The 14,422-nt window shown below is 42.1% G+C and overlaps 1 protein-coding gene across 6 annotated transcripts in view; it reads left to right on the top strand.

The window, feature by feature from the left end:
* Positions 1-14,422, top strand: part of TLE1 (TLE family member 1, transcriptional corepressor) — a 90,490-nt gene that overhangs the window by 48,802 nt on the left and 27,266 nt on the right. For all 6 annotated transcript variants that reach the window (XM_086685071.1, XM_086685069.1, XM_086685068.1 and 3 more), the window contains 3 exons: positions 10,028-10,144; positions 13,453-13,506; positions 14,003-14,155. In XM_086685071.1, the coding sequence (XP_086541197.1) occupies positions 10,028-10,144; positions 13,453-13,506; positions 14,003-14,155 (324 nt within the window). The remainder of the gene's footprint in view (positions 1-10,027; positions 10,145-13,452; positions 13,507-14,002; positions 14,156-14,422) is intronic.

Raw genomic sequence — 14,422 nt, 5'->3', positions numbered from 1 at the left:
GATTTTCATCTGTGAGTCTAAAACTGGTTTGTAGATAGTTTGTTTGTTTATTGTTAGTGACAAAATTATTTCATTCCCTAGTTTAAAGTTTTGTTGGTAGGAAAACAAATGAGCCCTACTGTGGCCTGTTTGAATGTAAAACCTAGGAAATTAAGGTACTAAGGACAGTGAAAATATGGACACTATTTTTTAAGTTTCTTCTTTTTGACAAGGATGAATGATAAAGGTGGTAACTTTTAAGAGGGTTTGCTATTTGGCTATTGATTTTAAATTAAGATTTGACTACTGTTTTTATTAATTTGCAAAACTTGTTTGCTTTTTTTTTTTTTTAAACATAAGGCTGCTTCTCCGAATGCTGCAGTTGAGCAAAGAAATATGACCTAACAAAAAGGACTTTATTTCTTATGTAGTAATAAAAACTTGAGATATTTCAATTAATTTAAAGGTGAATTGTGTTCAATTTTGGATGAAGGAAGTATTTAATAAGTCTGCTTGAAAGCTCTGGAATCAGAGAATTGACAAAACGTTGTATGGCTTTTGAAAAAGTATGACAGAACATGTGTTTATTTTTTTTTTTAACAAACATTCATTGAGCACTTACTATGTGCCAGGCGCTATGTAAGGCACTGCATGTACAGTTAACAACATGGGTTTGAACACTGGATTTTTGTTGATAAACACAATATAGTACTTTATATTTTCTTCTTCCTCATTATTAACATTCTCTTTGGCTTACCTTTAAGAATACAGTATATAACACATATACAACGTATGTGTTAATCAACTGTGATCAGTAAGACTTCTAGCCAGCATTAGACTACTAGTACTTAAGTTCTGGGGGAGTCAAAAGTTAGGCATGGATTTTTTACTGAGATGGGGGCACCCCAAATCCCCACACTGTTCATGCGTCACCTGTACCTGCTGCCATTTTGCAGTGATGCCTTTTAATGTCACAGTCAAATATTTGTTGAATGAAAAACACTGGGATACCTCACACATGTGATCACTATTTGGAACATTTGGGGAAGGGAGAAGACGATGGTGATAGGTGTCTGGGAGAGACTCCAGAGCAGAAGCAGAGTCTGTGGACTTAGGTGGGGCACACAGATGGGCTTCAGAAGGTCCTTGAATCCCTTCCAGTTGTGTCCACATTGTTCTGGGTTCGTGCTCTACTTTCATCAAATTCTCAAAAGGGGCTCCTGGTCCAGAAAAGCGTAAGGATTGTGGATCTGTTTAGAGGTCATAACGGTGCAACACCATCATCTTACTGGTAAGACACCAAGCTCAAGGAGGCTAGGTGCCTCTAATCGTGTAGTTAATTAATGGAGGTAGAGATTGAGATTATGTCTTGCCCAAGGGACTGTTTTGTCACTCTCCCATAACTGACTTCTAGAATTACCAAGTTCATCTTTAGAACTTATTTAAAAATAATGATGACAGCCATCACTTTATCTCCTATGAGGTGGTGTCTTTGTGTTTCTTCTGTGGCTGTTGCACTTAACTAGATCTCAGTGGAGTTCTCACTGCACAGGCAAGGTTTTCATCCTTTTGAACATTCCCCTAGCCTCATCTGTGAATTGGTTATGGAGTCTGCCTCACAGGGTGAGGGGTTTTAGGGACCACAAATGCAAAGTCATCAGACATAGCATAGCTTTAAGGAATGTTCTCCCTGTCCTCCCTACCTGCAGAGTAGCAGGACAGCAATAAATGCATTATTAGTCATGCTCAGTGTAGTGACTATTGGTTTCTTTTCCTTTTTTAAAATGTGTGAGGCATGGGGCTCCTGGGTGGCTCAGTCGGTTAAGCAGCTAACTCTTGATTTCTTTGGGTCAGGGTCATGATCTCAGGAGAGATCAAGCTCTGCATTGGGCTTTGTGCTGACAGGGTGGAGCCTGCTTGAGATTCTCTCTCCCCCCTCCTCCCTCTCCTCCCCTCCCCCAGCCCCCGCCTCTGCCCCTCCCCCACACATGTGGGCTGACTCTCTCTCAAATAAATAAACTTTATTTAATTTTTTTTTCTAATGTTTATTTCTTTTTTGAGAAAGAGAGAGTGCAAGCTGGGGAGGTGTAGAGAGAAGGAGACACAGAATGCGAAGCAGGCTCTAGGCTCTGAGCTGTCAGCACAGAGCCCAACACGGGGCTCGAACTCACCAACCATGAGATCATGACCTGAGCTGAAGTGGGACATCTGACCAACTGAGCCACCCAGGCGCCCCTAAATAAATAAACTTTAAAAAATGTAAGGCAGTTGTGAAGATGCGGGCCGTTACTGATGTTTCTCAGTGTCGAGATAAGACTGACCTGAGTCTATTATGAACTTGATTAGTTTCATGCTATTCAGTTCATGAAAGGAGGAGGTGTTTCCACCTAAACGTTTATGAATTTGTGTCCTGGCATATTTCAAGGGATTGCCTGGAAATTAAGGATAAAACTGAGATGAGTCACCTAAAATTTCAATATTTAGGCACTGTGGAAAACACTTAAGTTTTCTTAAGCAGTTGTCTCAGCAGATTTCCTTTTTGGCAAAATTGAAAACTGTGCTTAAAAAATCCTCTGGGAAAACTGCTCACTGCATCACTGCTGTGGGAAGGGTGAACCCTGAAGAATGGAAGGCTCCAGCAGTTTCTAGGTGGTGGGGAGTGGTCCATCCCTGTACCGGGCGGAGGGGTCTGTCTACCGTGGATGCCGTAACTCACTGAGTGGGTACCAGAGCCTGTGTGTAAGTAGAGAAATGTTCAGGTTTTATCTCCCTGTGCTTACAGTGAAGATTGGCCATCAGGCGTCTTTACTCTAAAAAACCAAAAAGCAGATGGAGAATATTTCCTCCCTCCAAAGCTGTTTTCAGACTTCAGTTTGTGCTCTGCAAGTAGGAAACTTAATGCCCATCATTTCGAGTAGGTTTTTGAAAATTTTCTTTTCCTTTGGCCCCATGATCATTTTTACCATTCCTTCTGAAACGTAGTAAGCAACAAACTGTGTGTCCATCTTTCAGATGAGAAGAGGTGGATGTGAGTGCCAGCAGATATTCAAGTAACTCACAGGCAAGTCCTGATCCAGTGCTTTCTAATTTCTCGTATTAGAAAGTACCTCATCTGAGACTGGAGAAGGAAGGGGGACATTAACAGCGAAGCAGAGCTAAGTGGCTGTACAAAAAGTGTTTTTAAAAATGATTTGAAATATAGATTTGATTTTTGCTGTCACCAGGGTCCTGATCAGGGGGAATGAAGTTGTCATGAGGGCATTTAAAAGTTACTTTGAAATAATCGTATCTGTTGTGTACACGTGGTGTGTTTTATTTTGCTTTACCTGGAGAACGCGGTAGTGGAAGGGCAACGCGGGGACTTAGCAAGAGAGGCCAAGGGTGACTATATAGTGCCTCCTCCAGACCACGTATTTACTGGGTCTGTAGGTCTTCTACCTGGCCACCTTCCTTTCTGAGAGTTCTGACTGAAGCGCTCATCTGCCTCCGACAGCGCTGAGTTCCTAGATCGAGGTGCGAGAACATGTGGCTTCTTTCCCACATTTTGCATTCAAACCCTATGAAAAATGGACGCATACCCTTCAGATCCTCCAATGCTCCTAGGGCGCGATGAGGGTGCCAAGTGGACACATTTCCACACATCTTCACTCTCTTACACTTCTCGCCATTGACAAGCGGGGATCCTGTTAGTTTTAGGGGTTAAAAATGCATTTGTTGAAATGTCAGGCACAATCTGTGAATGACCCGTTGGACTGCCGCAAAAAGTACAGCGGCAGGGTGATGGCTTAATTGGCACCAGGTGTAGCTGGAGAAGGCACACAGATGTGATGGGGGTGCGTCACTACCTAATTGTTTTAATGTTCACCGAGAAGTTAATTGTCAGTGTAGAGTGTGCTAGCAAATTAGGTTCCCACTGCCTTAGTGTAACTGAGGATAAATGAGGTGTCATGAGTTTCCAATCTGTACCTCTGACACAAACACTTTTCCTGCGGGGAGGAGAAAGTTCCCAAGGGGAATCAGCATGGCAGCTCAAGAAATCCATTTGAATAATGTGCATTATTTTCACATTAGGGAAAGCTGTCTAGCTTTTGCTTTCTCCACGAGTGAGTTTTCCTTTCAGATTTGCTGCTGGTGGCTTCAAGGTTTAGACACGGTTGGCAGAAGAGTTGCTTTGAGGTCTCAGAATCGATGAAGGATACATGAAGGCTCTGTAACAAGTGTTCTGGTAACACTGACAGTGTAACATTCCATTAAACTCGCTTTCTTTCATATTTTCTGGAGTTTACCTTCCAGAATATCTCCACCGACATGAACAGCCATTACTGTTAAATTGCTAAAGAAAAGTGCAAGTTTTGGAACAAAGGGTATAAAGACTGGTTTTCATCTGTATTGAAGGATCTGGGTCTCTCTGTCTCATTTTTGAGTAGATATTTAGAGCATGAAATAGAAACGTCATTGTCCAGGGTGGTGAGAATAAAGGTCATACAAAGTCCAAAACTTGATGTACTTGTTTGATTCAACTGAATGAACAGTCTCCAGGTCAGCAGGCCCTTAATGCTTAACATCGAAAGTTCTTGAATGAAGGTATGGTTTAATAATTGCATGTGGATGTTTATTTTTGATTTACAAGAATAATACATTGTCCACTTCTACCCACGAGGTTCAAACACTCTGCCAACTCTCTAGGTGCCAACTTGCACCCAGAGAACTACAGCAGGGAATAGTCCTGGTATGTGTTTTTAGAAAACATGTTTCACCCAGTTGGGATAACGGGATCAGGATCCAGCAGCTCAAGGTAGTGTATACCACTTGTAATAGATCTGCCACTTTTTTTCTTTTCTTCTCTGAGTAGCTCTTTTACTCTTATAACTGTTCTTAACCATCACATCACTGAATGGGAGGAGAAACGACCCTCAGGGAGTGTATATTAATTGTAGTGAACAACTCGCCTGTTGTCAGGGAAGGTGCACACTGAGATTTTATGTTCTCCAGATTTTTTAAGAGGGAGAGTTCCCTTGGGGAACATGTTTTCTTTGTCCCTGCACCTCATCTATTTATTTCATGTATAGTTTTCTACCTACAGATGGAGAGAACCGTATGCCATGGGGCTGACAGGTCTTGTGGACCCTCTTTCTTCTGACTGGTGGTCAGCATTGGAGGGGGATCTTTTTTTTTCTCTAGAGACCTGTCAGATGTACCTCTCCCTTTACTGTTTTCCTTGGCTCTCTTCTCATAAGTGTGTGCCACATGTACAGAAAATCATCGCGGTTTTAGAATTTTTTTTTATTTTTAATGGTTTTTTTTAAAGTTTATTTATCCATTTTGAGAGACTGGGGAGAGGGGCAGAAAGAGGGAGAATCCTGAGCAGGCTCCGCGCTCACATGAGAGCCCGATGTGGGGCTCGATCTCACAAACCTTGAGATCTCTACCTGAGCTGAAATCAAGAGTCAGACACTTAACCAGGGTGCCTGGGTGTGTCAGTTGGTTAAGTGTCCAGCTCAGGTCAGATCTCACAGTTTGTGAGTTGAGTCCTGCATTGCATTGGGCTCCGGGCTGACAGCTTGGAGTCTGCTTGGGATTCTCATTCTCTCTCTCTCTCTCTCTCTCTGCCCCTCCCCCCACATGCTAGCTCTCTCTCTCTCTTTCAAAATAAACAAACAAAAAGTCCGACACATAACTAGCTGAGCCACCCAGGCACCCCATGGTTTTAGAATTTCAGTTTGTTTTGAAGTCATAATGTGTTTTTTGACCTTGATTTGCTCAGATTTGTAATCTCCCCTGTGGCTGTGTAAATCTCCCAATTTCGAGCTCTTGTGGAAGATACAGAGTAAATAAGATGATTTTGTTTAGTTAAAACAGAATTTTAAAAACGAAGGGAAACTTACATGCAGTCTCAAAAATCCCAGACCTCAGGACATTTGTAATAGAAATTTGACCAGTAATTATCGTTTTTGAAAATTCTGGCAGATATTTAAATTTTACCAGCTGCAAGGTGAAATAAAACATTGAGTTTCTTGGCTAGAATTAGAGTGTATCAGTCCGTGTGATAACCCTAGTTCTCATGCGGATTGAAAAAACTCTGATTCGCAATTAAATATTTATTTGGCAGATTAAATGTTTGAAAATGAACTTTACTTGATGAATGCTGTTTAATAGATTAAAGCCTTTCAAAATATGAACGCTGGGAGAAGTCTGGTGGCAACTAAGTCTGCACAGCGGCTAGTGGCCGTGGTTGACATCGCGTGAAGTGATGCTGTGGGTCCCTGGACTACTTTGAGTTGCCCTCTGCTGACGCCTGTTTTAGTTTGCATCTTGGGTTGCAAATGGCAGGATTCGGGAGTGGAAAGGCAGGAATTTGGGACTGTCTTGGGGTCATTTTAATATAGAATAATTTTTAAAAATATGTTCACAGTTTTTGTATGGTGGCATAAAACCAAGTGTGTGTTTGTGTGTGTGTGTGAGAGAGAGAGAGACAGAGACAGAGACTGTTAAGGAATCTGAGTGTGTGTGTGGGGGGGTTGTCAGAGAAAGCATGCAGCTTGCATTAGGTATTGTTCTGTCATATTAGAATGTTAAATGGGTAGGGGCGCCTGGGTGGCTCAGTCAGTTCAGCAATGACTTTGGCTCCGGTCATGATCTGAAGGTTCATGGGTTCGACCCCCACTTTGGGCTCTGTGCTGACAGCTCAGAGCCTGGAGCATGCCTCAGATTCTGTCTCCTCCTCTCTCTCTGATCCTCCTTTGCTTGCACCCTATCTCTGTCTCTCAAAAATAAATAAACGTTAAAAAAAAAAAAAAAGAATGTTAAATGGTTAAATGTTAATGGTTAACAGAGCCAGTGTGACTTTTAAGTGATAAGTATGTGGGGGAAAGTATTCAATGTACGTAAGTTACATATAAGAATCACTCCTCTGGGAGTGGAGACACTGAATAGGAAGAGCTTTGTGACTTTAGATAAATTGCCTCCCCTCTCTGGTCAGCCTCCAGATAAAAGGAGGGGGATGAAGAGGATGAATAGTAAGTCTGTTTAAGGTTGCTTTGGCCTCTTCAAAGGTTTGATCTAATTACCATCTGTATTTCCAATGTACAAGTCTAAAAAAACAGTGAAGCAGCCTTAAGTTTCATTCTTTTGCCTTTTTCAATGTTGATTAAATGTTAAAGGTTAATGTTGAATGTGATACTATCTTATCCAAGTCCAGATCTAACAAATCAAGATAGAACTCTAAATTTTGAAAAATCCAAATGATAGTCACTACCCAGGAATAATCTTTTTATTCTTACAGTGTGTATAAAATGGCTCCTAATGACTATTACTCACCCTTGAGCTGTGAGGAACAGAAGCTGGTGTGTGAGGAAAGCACAGAGCTCTGGGGGGTAGGGGGAGCTTATGGTATCACGAGACAGCCACTAATACCTGTGAAGTCACTTTTGGGTTTCTGGGGAGTGCACAAGGGGACCATGAAGATTAGGGTCACCTAGGCAGTAGTTTAACCAAAACAGCTGTTGTTGCCGACAGTGAAGTTCATTAGGCTGGAACTGTTTGCTTAAATCAGGAAAAACAATGAAAGCAGTGTCAGAGCTGGAAGATGTCGGGGACCGTTACACAGAGGAGACTGGGTTCATGGGAACAGGGGTAAAAGGAAGTGGTCTGTTTTTGGTGGGGCTGCAGCATGAACCAGCTACCCCCTGGCTCCTGACTGTGGCTCTCCCAGGCCTTTCCACCCACAGTCTTTGGGGCCTTGTTTTGAATCCATTTTATGGCATCAAAGGTACCATGAGACATTGTGTTTCGTAACTTGTCTGAGTCTGCCATTTTGAATGGAGCCAATTTTCACATAAGTAGGGGTGCTAATTACTAGCTGTGTCCAAATTTAGAGGAACTTCCAGAGCTTTTCAAAACCTATTCAGATTATAGACCTCATTGAAGCCCTTCATGCGGGAATTACAGTAGTAACTTCTAACGTGTAGAAGCAGAGGTGTCAAAGCTTGACAGGCTTATGGGTCCGGCTATAGAAATGTCACTGTTTCTGACAAATTGCATTGTTGCTAACAGAAGTGTAGTTTACTTTTATGTTTACAATACCACTTGACATCATTAAAAAAAATAATAGGATCCTTAAAAAACTGTCTATGAATGGCTGAGCGGTTTGGATGTCCAGTGCTGGTTATAGCAGGAAGGCTATGGAGAGACTTAACTTTAAAATTGCATGTGGACACCAAGCCTATGCTGCATTCTTCAGGGCACTGGGGCAGCTGTAAAGTTGAGTGCGCTGTGGCACTGCCCTTAATGCATCTACCTGATCAGTGTCTGGACAAGGAGACTTCAGAGCTGATAACATCGAAAACACAGGCAGGTGCATTTATTGGACGCTGTTTACACCTGAGCACAAGCTGCTCCTCCCCTCCATGGCTCAGCTTTTAGGAATACGCATTAACACTTTCAGGAGTTTTCTTAAGTCTCCTGTGTCCTATTGGGGGCGGTGGGGTGGGGGGGGGGCGGTGAGTCTGGGTCGGAAGGGTTAGTTTTTAGCAGACATTTACTAAGGTAATTAGTTTAGGGATCCAGCCAGCTCACCTTTCAGCCCCACACACTGTGCTAAAGACAGTACTCGGAGCTACTCTGTATTGAATTGCATGGGTCCCTCCCTCTGCTTTTATGAAAGCCTCCTGCATTTGTATAGCTTGAATGGTCATGAATCAAAGCTCAGCTCACTTCGGTGTCAGCCCCTGCAGTGGGCAAAGAGGCTTCAGATTGCCTCCTGGTCCCCAGTTTTGATTTCCTCCTGTGTGTGGTTGAGCTGGGAATGCTCCCATGGTGAAGTCCACAGTTTTCACGAGGAGGCTTTGAGAGCCAGCCACCTGGCTATCATCTTGGACTGGTTAGGAGCGAAGACCCCCCCCAATCCCCCACCCCGGCTTTTAAAAATTTGTTTCTGGTACATGCCATTGCATTAGGGGTGGTCTAACTTGAAGGTTTTCCCCAGCCCCTTCCATTTTAAATTGTGGCAGAGAAAGGTTACATAATTGTCTGTTGGCCCTGGACATCCTCTTGTTAGTTCTCCTACATCTTGCAGAAATGGGGGTTATCTGGGCTTTGTGAAGGAGATTTTTGCACAGCTCCTTCAGTATTGTTCAAGGCAGTAACACATCACTGAACAAATTGCCCCCTTGCATATGCTAATCCTGTACTTAAAAGGACTCATTGTAACTTGTTCTGATGCTTTAGCCTGAGGGGAGATGGGAATTGAAGGGATGGCAGATCGTGTCATGTGACCCCCAAATACCTAAAATGCTTGTTTTCTTTGGGTCAACAGTTCCTACTTGGCACTTGCGAATGAAAGTCTCCTGTGTGGTTGGTAGAAAAGATTAGTCCTTGCTTCTGCTTTTGTGTGGGGGAGCTGGCCTAGCTGTTGAAGATTCACTGGCTGAAATGCCCGCTTTGGGTCTTAAATTTCAGTGCTATTGGCAAGGAACACCAAATCTTATTTTCAACAGTAAATTAAAAGAATTCAAAAGAGTTCCTTCATTGTTGCTGTGGAAAATGTGATTTGCCTTTTAGGAAGCCACGCTGTTAATCTCACCTGCTCTCTCGGTGTGTGTTTTTTGAGGGGCACACATTGACTGTTACAGTCACAGAATATGTCTAATAGAATAATCTCAGGTTCTGCTCATAGGCCATTTATATTCCTGACCAGGAAATCGCAGTGGGAAAGAATAAAAAACACATCCTCATGTAAACAGCAAGCTCCCATTTCTCTAACAGTAAAAAGAACGGAAGAACATTTTAAGTGAGTAGGGCCTGAAGGATCCACCAGGCTTCACATGGTTTGATTGCATAGTCAGGGTCTCTCTTTTAAGTGCTTGAACCTCCATAAATGTTTGCCATCCAAGTCTTCAGCCAAGATGAATTAAATGGAATGAAAGGCTGTGTAGGTATCACCCTTCTAATATAGCTGTTACATCCAGGTTGGGTTTTCATGTGTACAAAAAGACCTGGGAAGGAATCCTTGATTTTTTTTTTTTTTTTTTTTTTTTTTTTTGTCTTGCAGAGTAATTCCCTCTTGGTCCCAGACAGTCTAAGGGGCACAGATAAACGCAGAAATGGGCCTGAATTTTCCAATGACATCAAAAAAAGAAAGGTGGATGATAAGGACTCCAGCCACTATGTAAGTAAATAAAGGACTTGAAACAGTACTTGTTTGCTTACTTCTAAGTGAACATACAAGCGTACTCTAAGATTTTAGTGATAATCTCACATCCTTTAAATTTCTAATACTATAAAGAGAATAGATTCTTACATTATAAGGTACTGTTTCCCTCTAGAGCTGTAAATTATGCTCTGCCAGGCTCACTATTACATTTTAGGCTTTCTGCCTAAGTTCCTCCTAAGAGGGGATTTAAGCATGCAGGACTACCTTTGTGGACTTGAAGCCTGTGCATTTGCATAGGGCCCTGCTCTTAAAGGGACCTTGCCCTCGGTTTAATGCTCTGCTCTCATCATCTTCAAATTCTCAATTTTTGAACAAGGGCCTGCATCTTCTTTCTGTCCTCGGCCCTACAAATTCGGTAGCCTGTCCTGCTAAAATAATCAGGGTAAGAATTTCACTGTTACAGAATACCTTTTGGGATGCTGTTCTGTTGATGTGTTCAGACTCATATTAAGTCTTGAGGTATAGTTCATCCTCTTGAACAGCAAGCAGTTTAGCGATGTAAGTCCATTGGTGAAAATGGGAAAAACTCTGAAGGCATCTAAATCAGACCCTGCAGACTGAGAACACAGGCCTGTGGAGGGAGGGCACTTGACTCAGATCTAGCTGCAACCACATTCACAAGGAGAGCAAACCAAGCCACATGGAGATTGGCTCAGGTCCGAGGGTCATAAACTGCAGCTGATAGATGACTTGGCGTTTTCTGTGTGTCCCCGAGTGTGTCTATTTCAAGATGGACACATTCCTGGGAACAGCATGAGACCAGAATGCTGTATTAGGCCACTTCCTGTTGCTTGTGGAAGAAGTGTCCGCCTCTGGTTGGCATGCAGGTTATATGGGGGTTTACACGCTAGGCCTCTCAGCCTCCTTCTGGCCGGCTCAAGCCAAGAGCCAACAGTGGGTAATATTTCCTGAGCAACAGCTTGTTAGTATCAGGTACTGTGTGCTTTTACATGGATTGTTTCATTGGGCTCTTAACTCTGTGAGTTCAGTGCCATGACTTCCATTTTAGAGGAAGAAACTGAGGCACAGAGCTTGTAAGTGATTTGCCCAAGGTCAGAGTTAGTGGCAGAGCCTGGAGGCAGTCTAACTCCAGAATGCATTGTCTTCACCAGGCTAAGATTCCCAAACTGAGGGTCTAGGAATGGATATTTTGCCAGAGGTCCTTGTATTGGTCCACACTTTGCACTATGATAACATTCCCAGGACATGACATGCAGAAATTTGGAGGTTGCCAATAATACAGTTTTGAGTTCTGCATGAGACTTGTGTAGATACTTAGTAGCAAGTGATCGAGAACAGAATCCATAGCTGTGCTTTACTGTTTTATAACCTGCTTATATTAGGTATGGCCAGTTGTATAGGTAGTTCAGGGTGATGTGTTGACATGATGTTGGAGAGTCTGGGGCGAAGCCCTCAGACCTTAGCTCTTTGATGACCTTCACACTGTACTGTGAAGGCTTAACATTGGCGGAAGCGTCCAGTGCAAAGCTGATTGAAATTACAGACTCCTTAAGGACTTCATAGGCTCATTGTAGTAAATGAGTTATTTGCTACTTTTTGCCAGTTTGTACAATATGTGAACCATTTTTGTAATTGTTTTTCTAAAAGGGAAAACCTTTTGGCTTCTATTTTTTCACTGCCGCTGTCTTTGGGTTCTTAACGCCTGAAAAACGTTTGTGCTTTTCTGAAGTCTTTTACTAAGAGAGAAAGCAAATTTTCTTTAGTATTAACTTTTTTTCTTTTATTACATAAAAATATTTCTTTCAATAGGCTGTTATTTTGAATTACCCAGGCTTCCTCACTGGTTATAATTTTATGTTGTTACAGTGAATTGCATGGTGCTTTAACAACAATGATTAAAGTAAATCTAGTAACACACTGTTGGAAGAAAGTAAATTGGGTCTTCCACATGTAACATTCTAGGTGAGTTAGAAAAAAATATTTAAGGGGCTCCTGGGTGGCTCAGTTGGTTAAACAGCTGACTTCAGCTCAGGTCATGATCTCACGGTTCGTGAGTTCAAGCCTAGTATGGGGCTCTATGCTGACAGCTCAGAGCCTGGAGCCTGCTTCGGAGTCTGTGTCTCCCTCTCTCTCTCTGCCCCTCCCCAGCTCGTGCTCTCTCTCTTCCCTCTCTTTCTAAAAATAAATAAACATTTAAAAAAGAAAGAAAAAAAACATTTAAAAGGTATGAATTTAAAGTTGAGGATAACTTTCTAGTTGAACATGGAGGCCCCTTAGAAAGCCATTGTGGCTAATATTCGCCCTTGTACTTATTAGTACAAATTGTCAGACACTTGTGTATTCGTAATTAACAGTGACATCAGTAAAAGGATTGTTTAGATCATAAATTCGTCACCTACTACTTTTTGAGAACCGGGACCCATGGCGACATCATACTTCTTTCATGTACCCATTCTATTACTCTGTACTAAAGGACGCAAAGCCTTTTGGCTAAGAAAGTGGACTTTTTCATTCTGCCCTAAACTTGATGTAGGAATGATAACATAAATTGAATAGGCTTTCTGAAGCTTTTTCAAACTTAGTGCAACCTTGCAGTTTCCTTGATTAGCAAATTTTATGGCTTTATGAAGAGAAAATAAAAGCCCAAGGGCAGGACGCTAGTGCCCTCCAGATTTTGCCATCCTGTGTTCCTTCCATCTCTCCAAAAATATTCCAAACTGATTGCCAACAAGGTTTATTCTTAATATGTCCTAATGTTATTCCAGTCGAGTAGATAGCTTTGTTGTTTTTAGTTTTTTGCTGTTTTTTTTCCTCAGTAATTAGTAACCCAATGGGAACATGGTTTAAGTTTGTCTTTGTAATTACAAATTGTCTATGAACACGAGATTTGTTGGCTGTCTTCAAGAATGATACACACAAAGCAATGACATGAAATTGTATTCTTAACATCCAGTGGGAAAGAGTCCTCTTATAAAGACATGGCGGATTTCAGATTATAAAAGAGATTCAGCTGTTACAAGCATTTATTGAGCTCTTACTAGGTACCCAGTGTTTGGAACTTGTGCTCACCAGTATGATATGTAGCAGGTATGCTACTGCAACGGTTCCTCCCTGGAGCTTTGCGTAGCCCCAGGTCAGATAAGTAGGGGGGAGGTGGTGTTAATGACAAGGGGCTGACAGTCTGGAATGGAACCTGTAGGCTTGTCCTAGGCCATTTTTTAGTCTGTCTGCTACCAAGAACTCTTGAAATTTAACTGGGCCTCCAACCCTTTAATAAATGGCATTAAAATGTCTTTTTCCAGGACAGCGATGGTGACAAAAGCGATGACAACTTAGTTGTGGATGTGTCTAACGAGGTAACCAATCATTTTCTCAAAGTTTATGTTCAGAGTGACTTTTGAGAAAACAGAACGGTGGAGCCATGGTGTTTGGTTTCTTACAACTTTACACGTTAAAAATTTAGTGGCTGTTCACGGGTGGAACGATAGTGGTCTACCTGATGAGAACTTTTGTTTCCTTTAAAAAGAAAAATCTGTTTTCCCTATCATTTTGGATTTGTATGCTGGATATCTAGTGCTCCTTTCTTTCCAGTGCCCTCTGGGCAAAGTATGAGCATGAGGGGAGGATATGATAGTTCCTAGATGTGTTTTCCTCTGTGCTGTCTTCATGGGTGTGTTTGCAAATACCATCCTGGTAATGATAACAACATTGCACACTCCCAAGTCCCCCAGATCTAAAGGACTTAGAGCGCCCTCCTTTAATTTAGAGAATTGGTGTGGAAATAGAGTCTGTAAAGCGCAAGTTCCATCCATTGTAAATGAAATCATGAAAACTTTACTTATGCTTGTTAAGGACCCTTCTTCTCCGCGAGCAAGCCCTGCCCATTCACCCAGGGAAAATGGGATCGACAAAAACCGTCTGCTGAAGAAAGATGCTTCTAGCAGCCCAGCATCCACAGCCTCCTCGGGAAGCTCCACTTCTTTGAAATCCAAAGAAATGAGCTTGGTAGGTCATAAGAGCCATCACTTGCCCATTTAGCAGTTTATTTATCCTTTGTGGTTCAGAGGACCCTCAAGTATTTGAAACATGGGGATTTTTTTTTTTTTTTTTTTTTTACTGAGTGAGAGTTCTGTTTTTAAGTGTTTAAAGTGAGTCTGCTCCTCGTACTCTTTGTCCCACACAGTGTTTTCCTTTCTCCCTCTCAGTAGGCTCTTTTGGGCCGTGATTAGAGAGCTTCCACGTCCATTACCCTTTTACTGGGCAACCTCGTAG

Source organism: Puma concolor, chromosome D4, assembly GCF_028749965.1.
Source record: "Puma concolor isolate L17-30 chromosome D4, mPumCon1.1.hap2, whole genome shotgun sequence".
NCBI classification, from domain to species: domain Eukaryota; kingdom Metazoa; phylum Chordata; class Mammalia; order Carnivora; family Felidae; genus Puma; species Puma concolor.
Note: the sequence above shows the minus strand (reverse complement) of the source record. Positions and strands in the feature narration are given on the sequence as shown.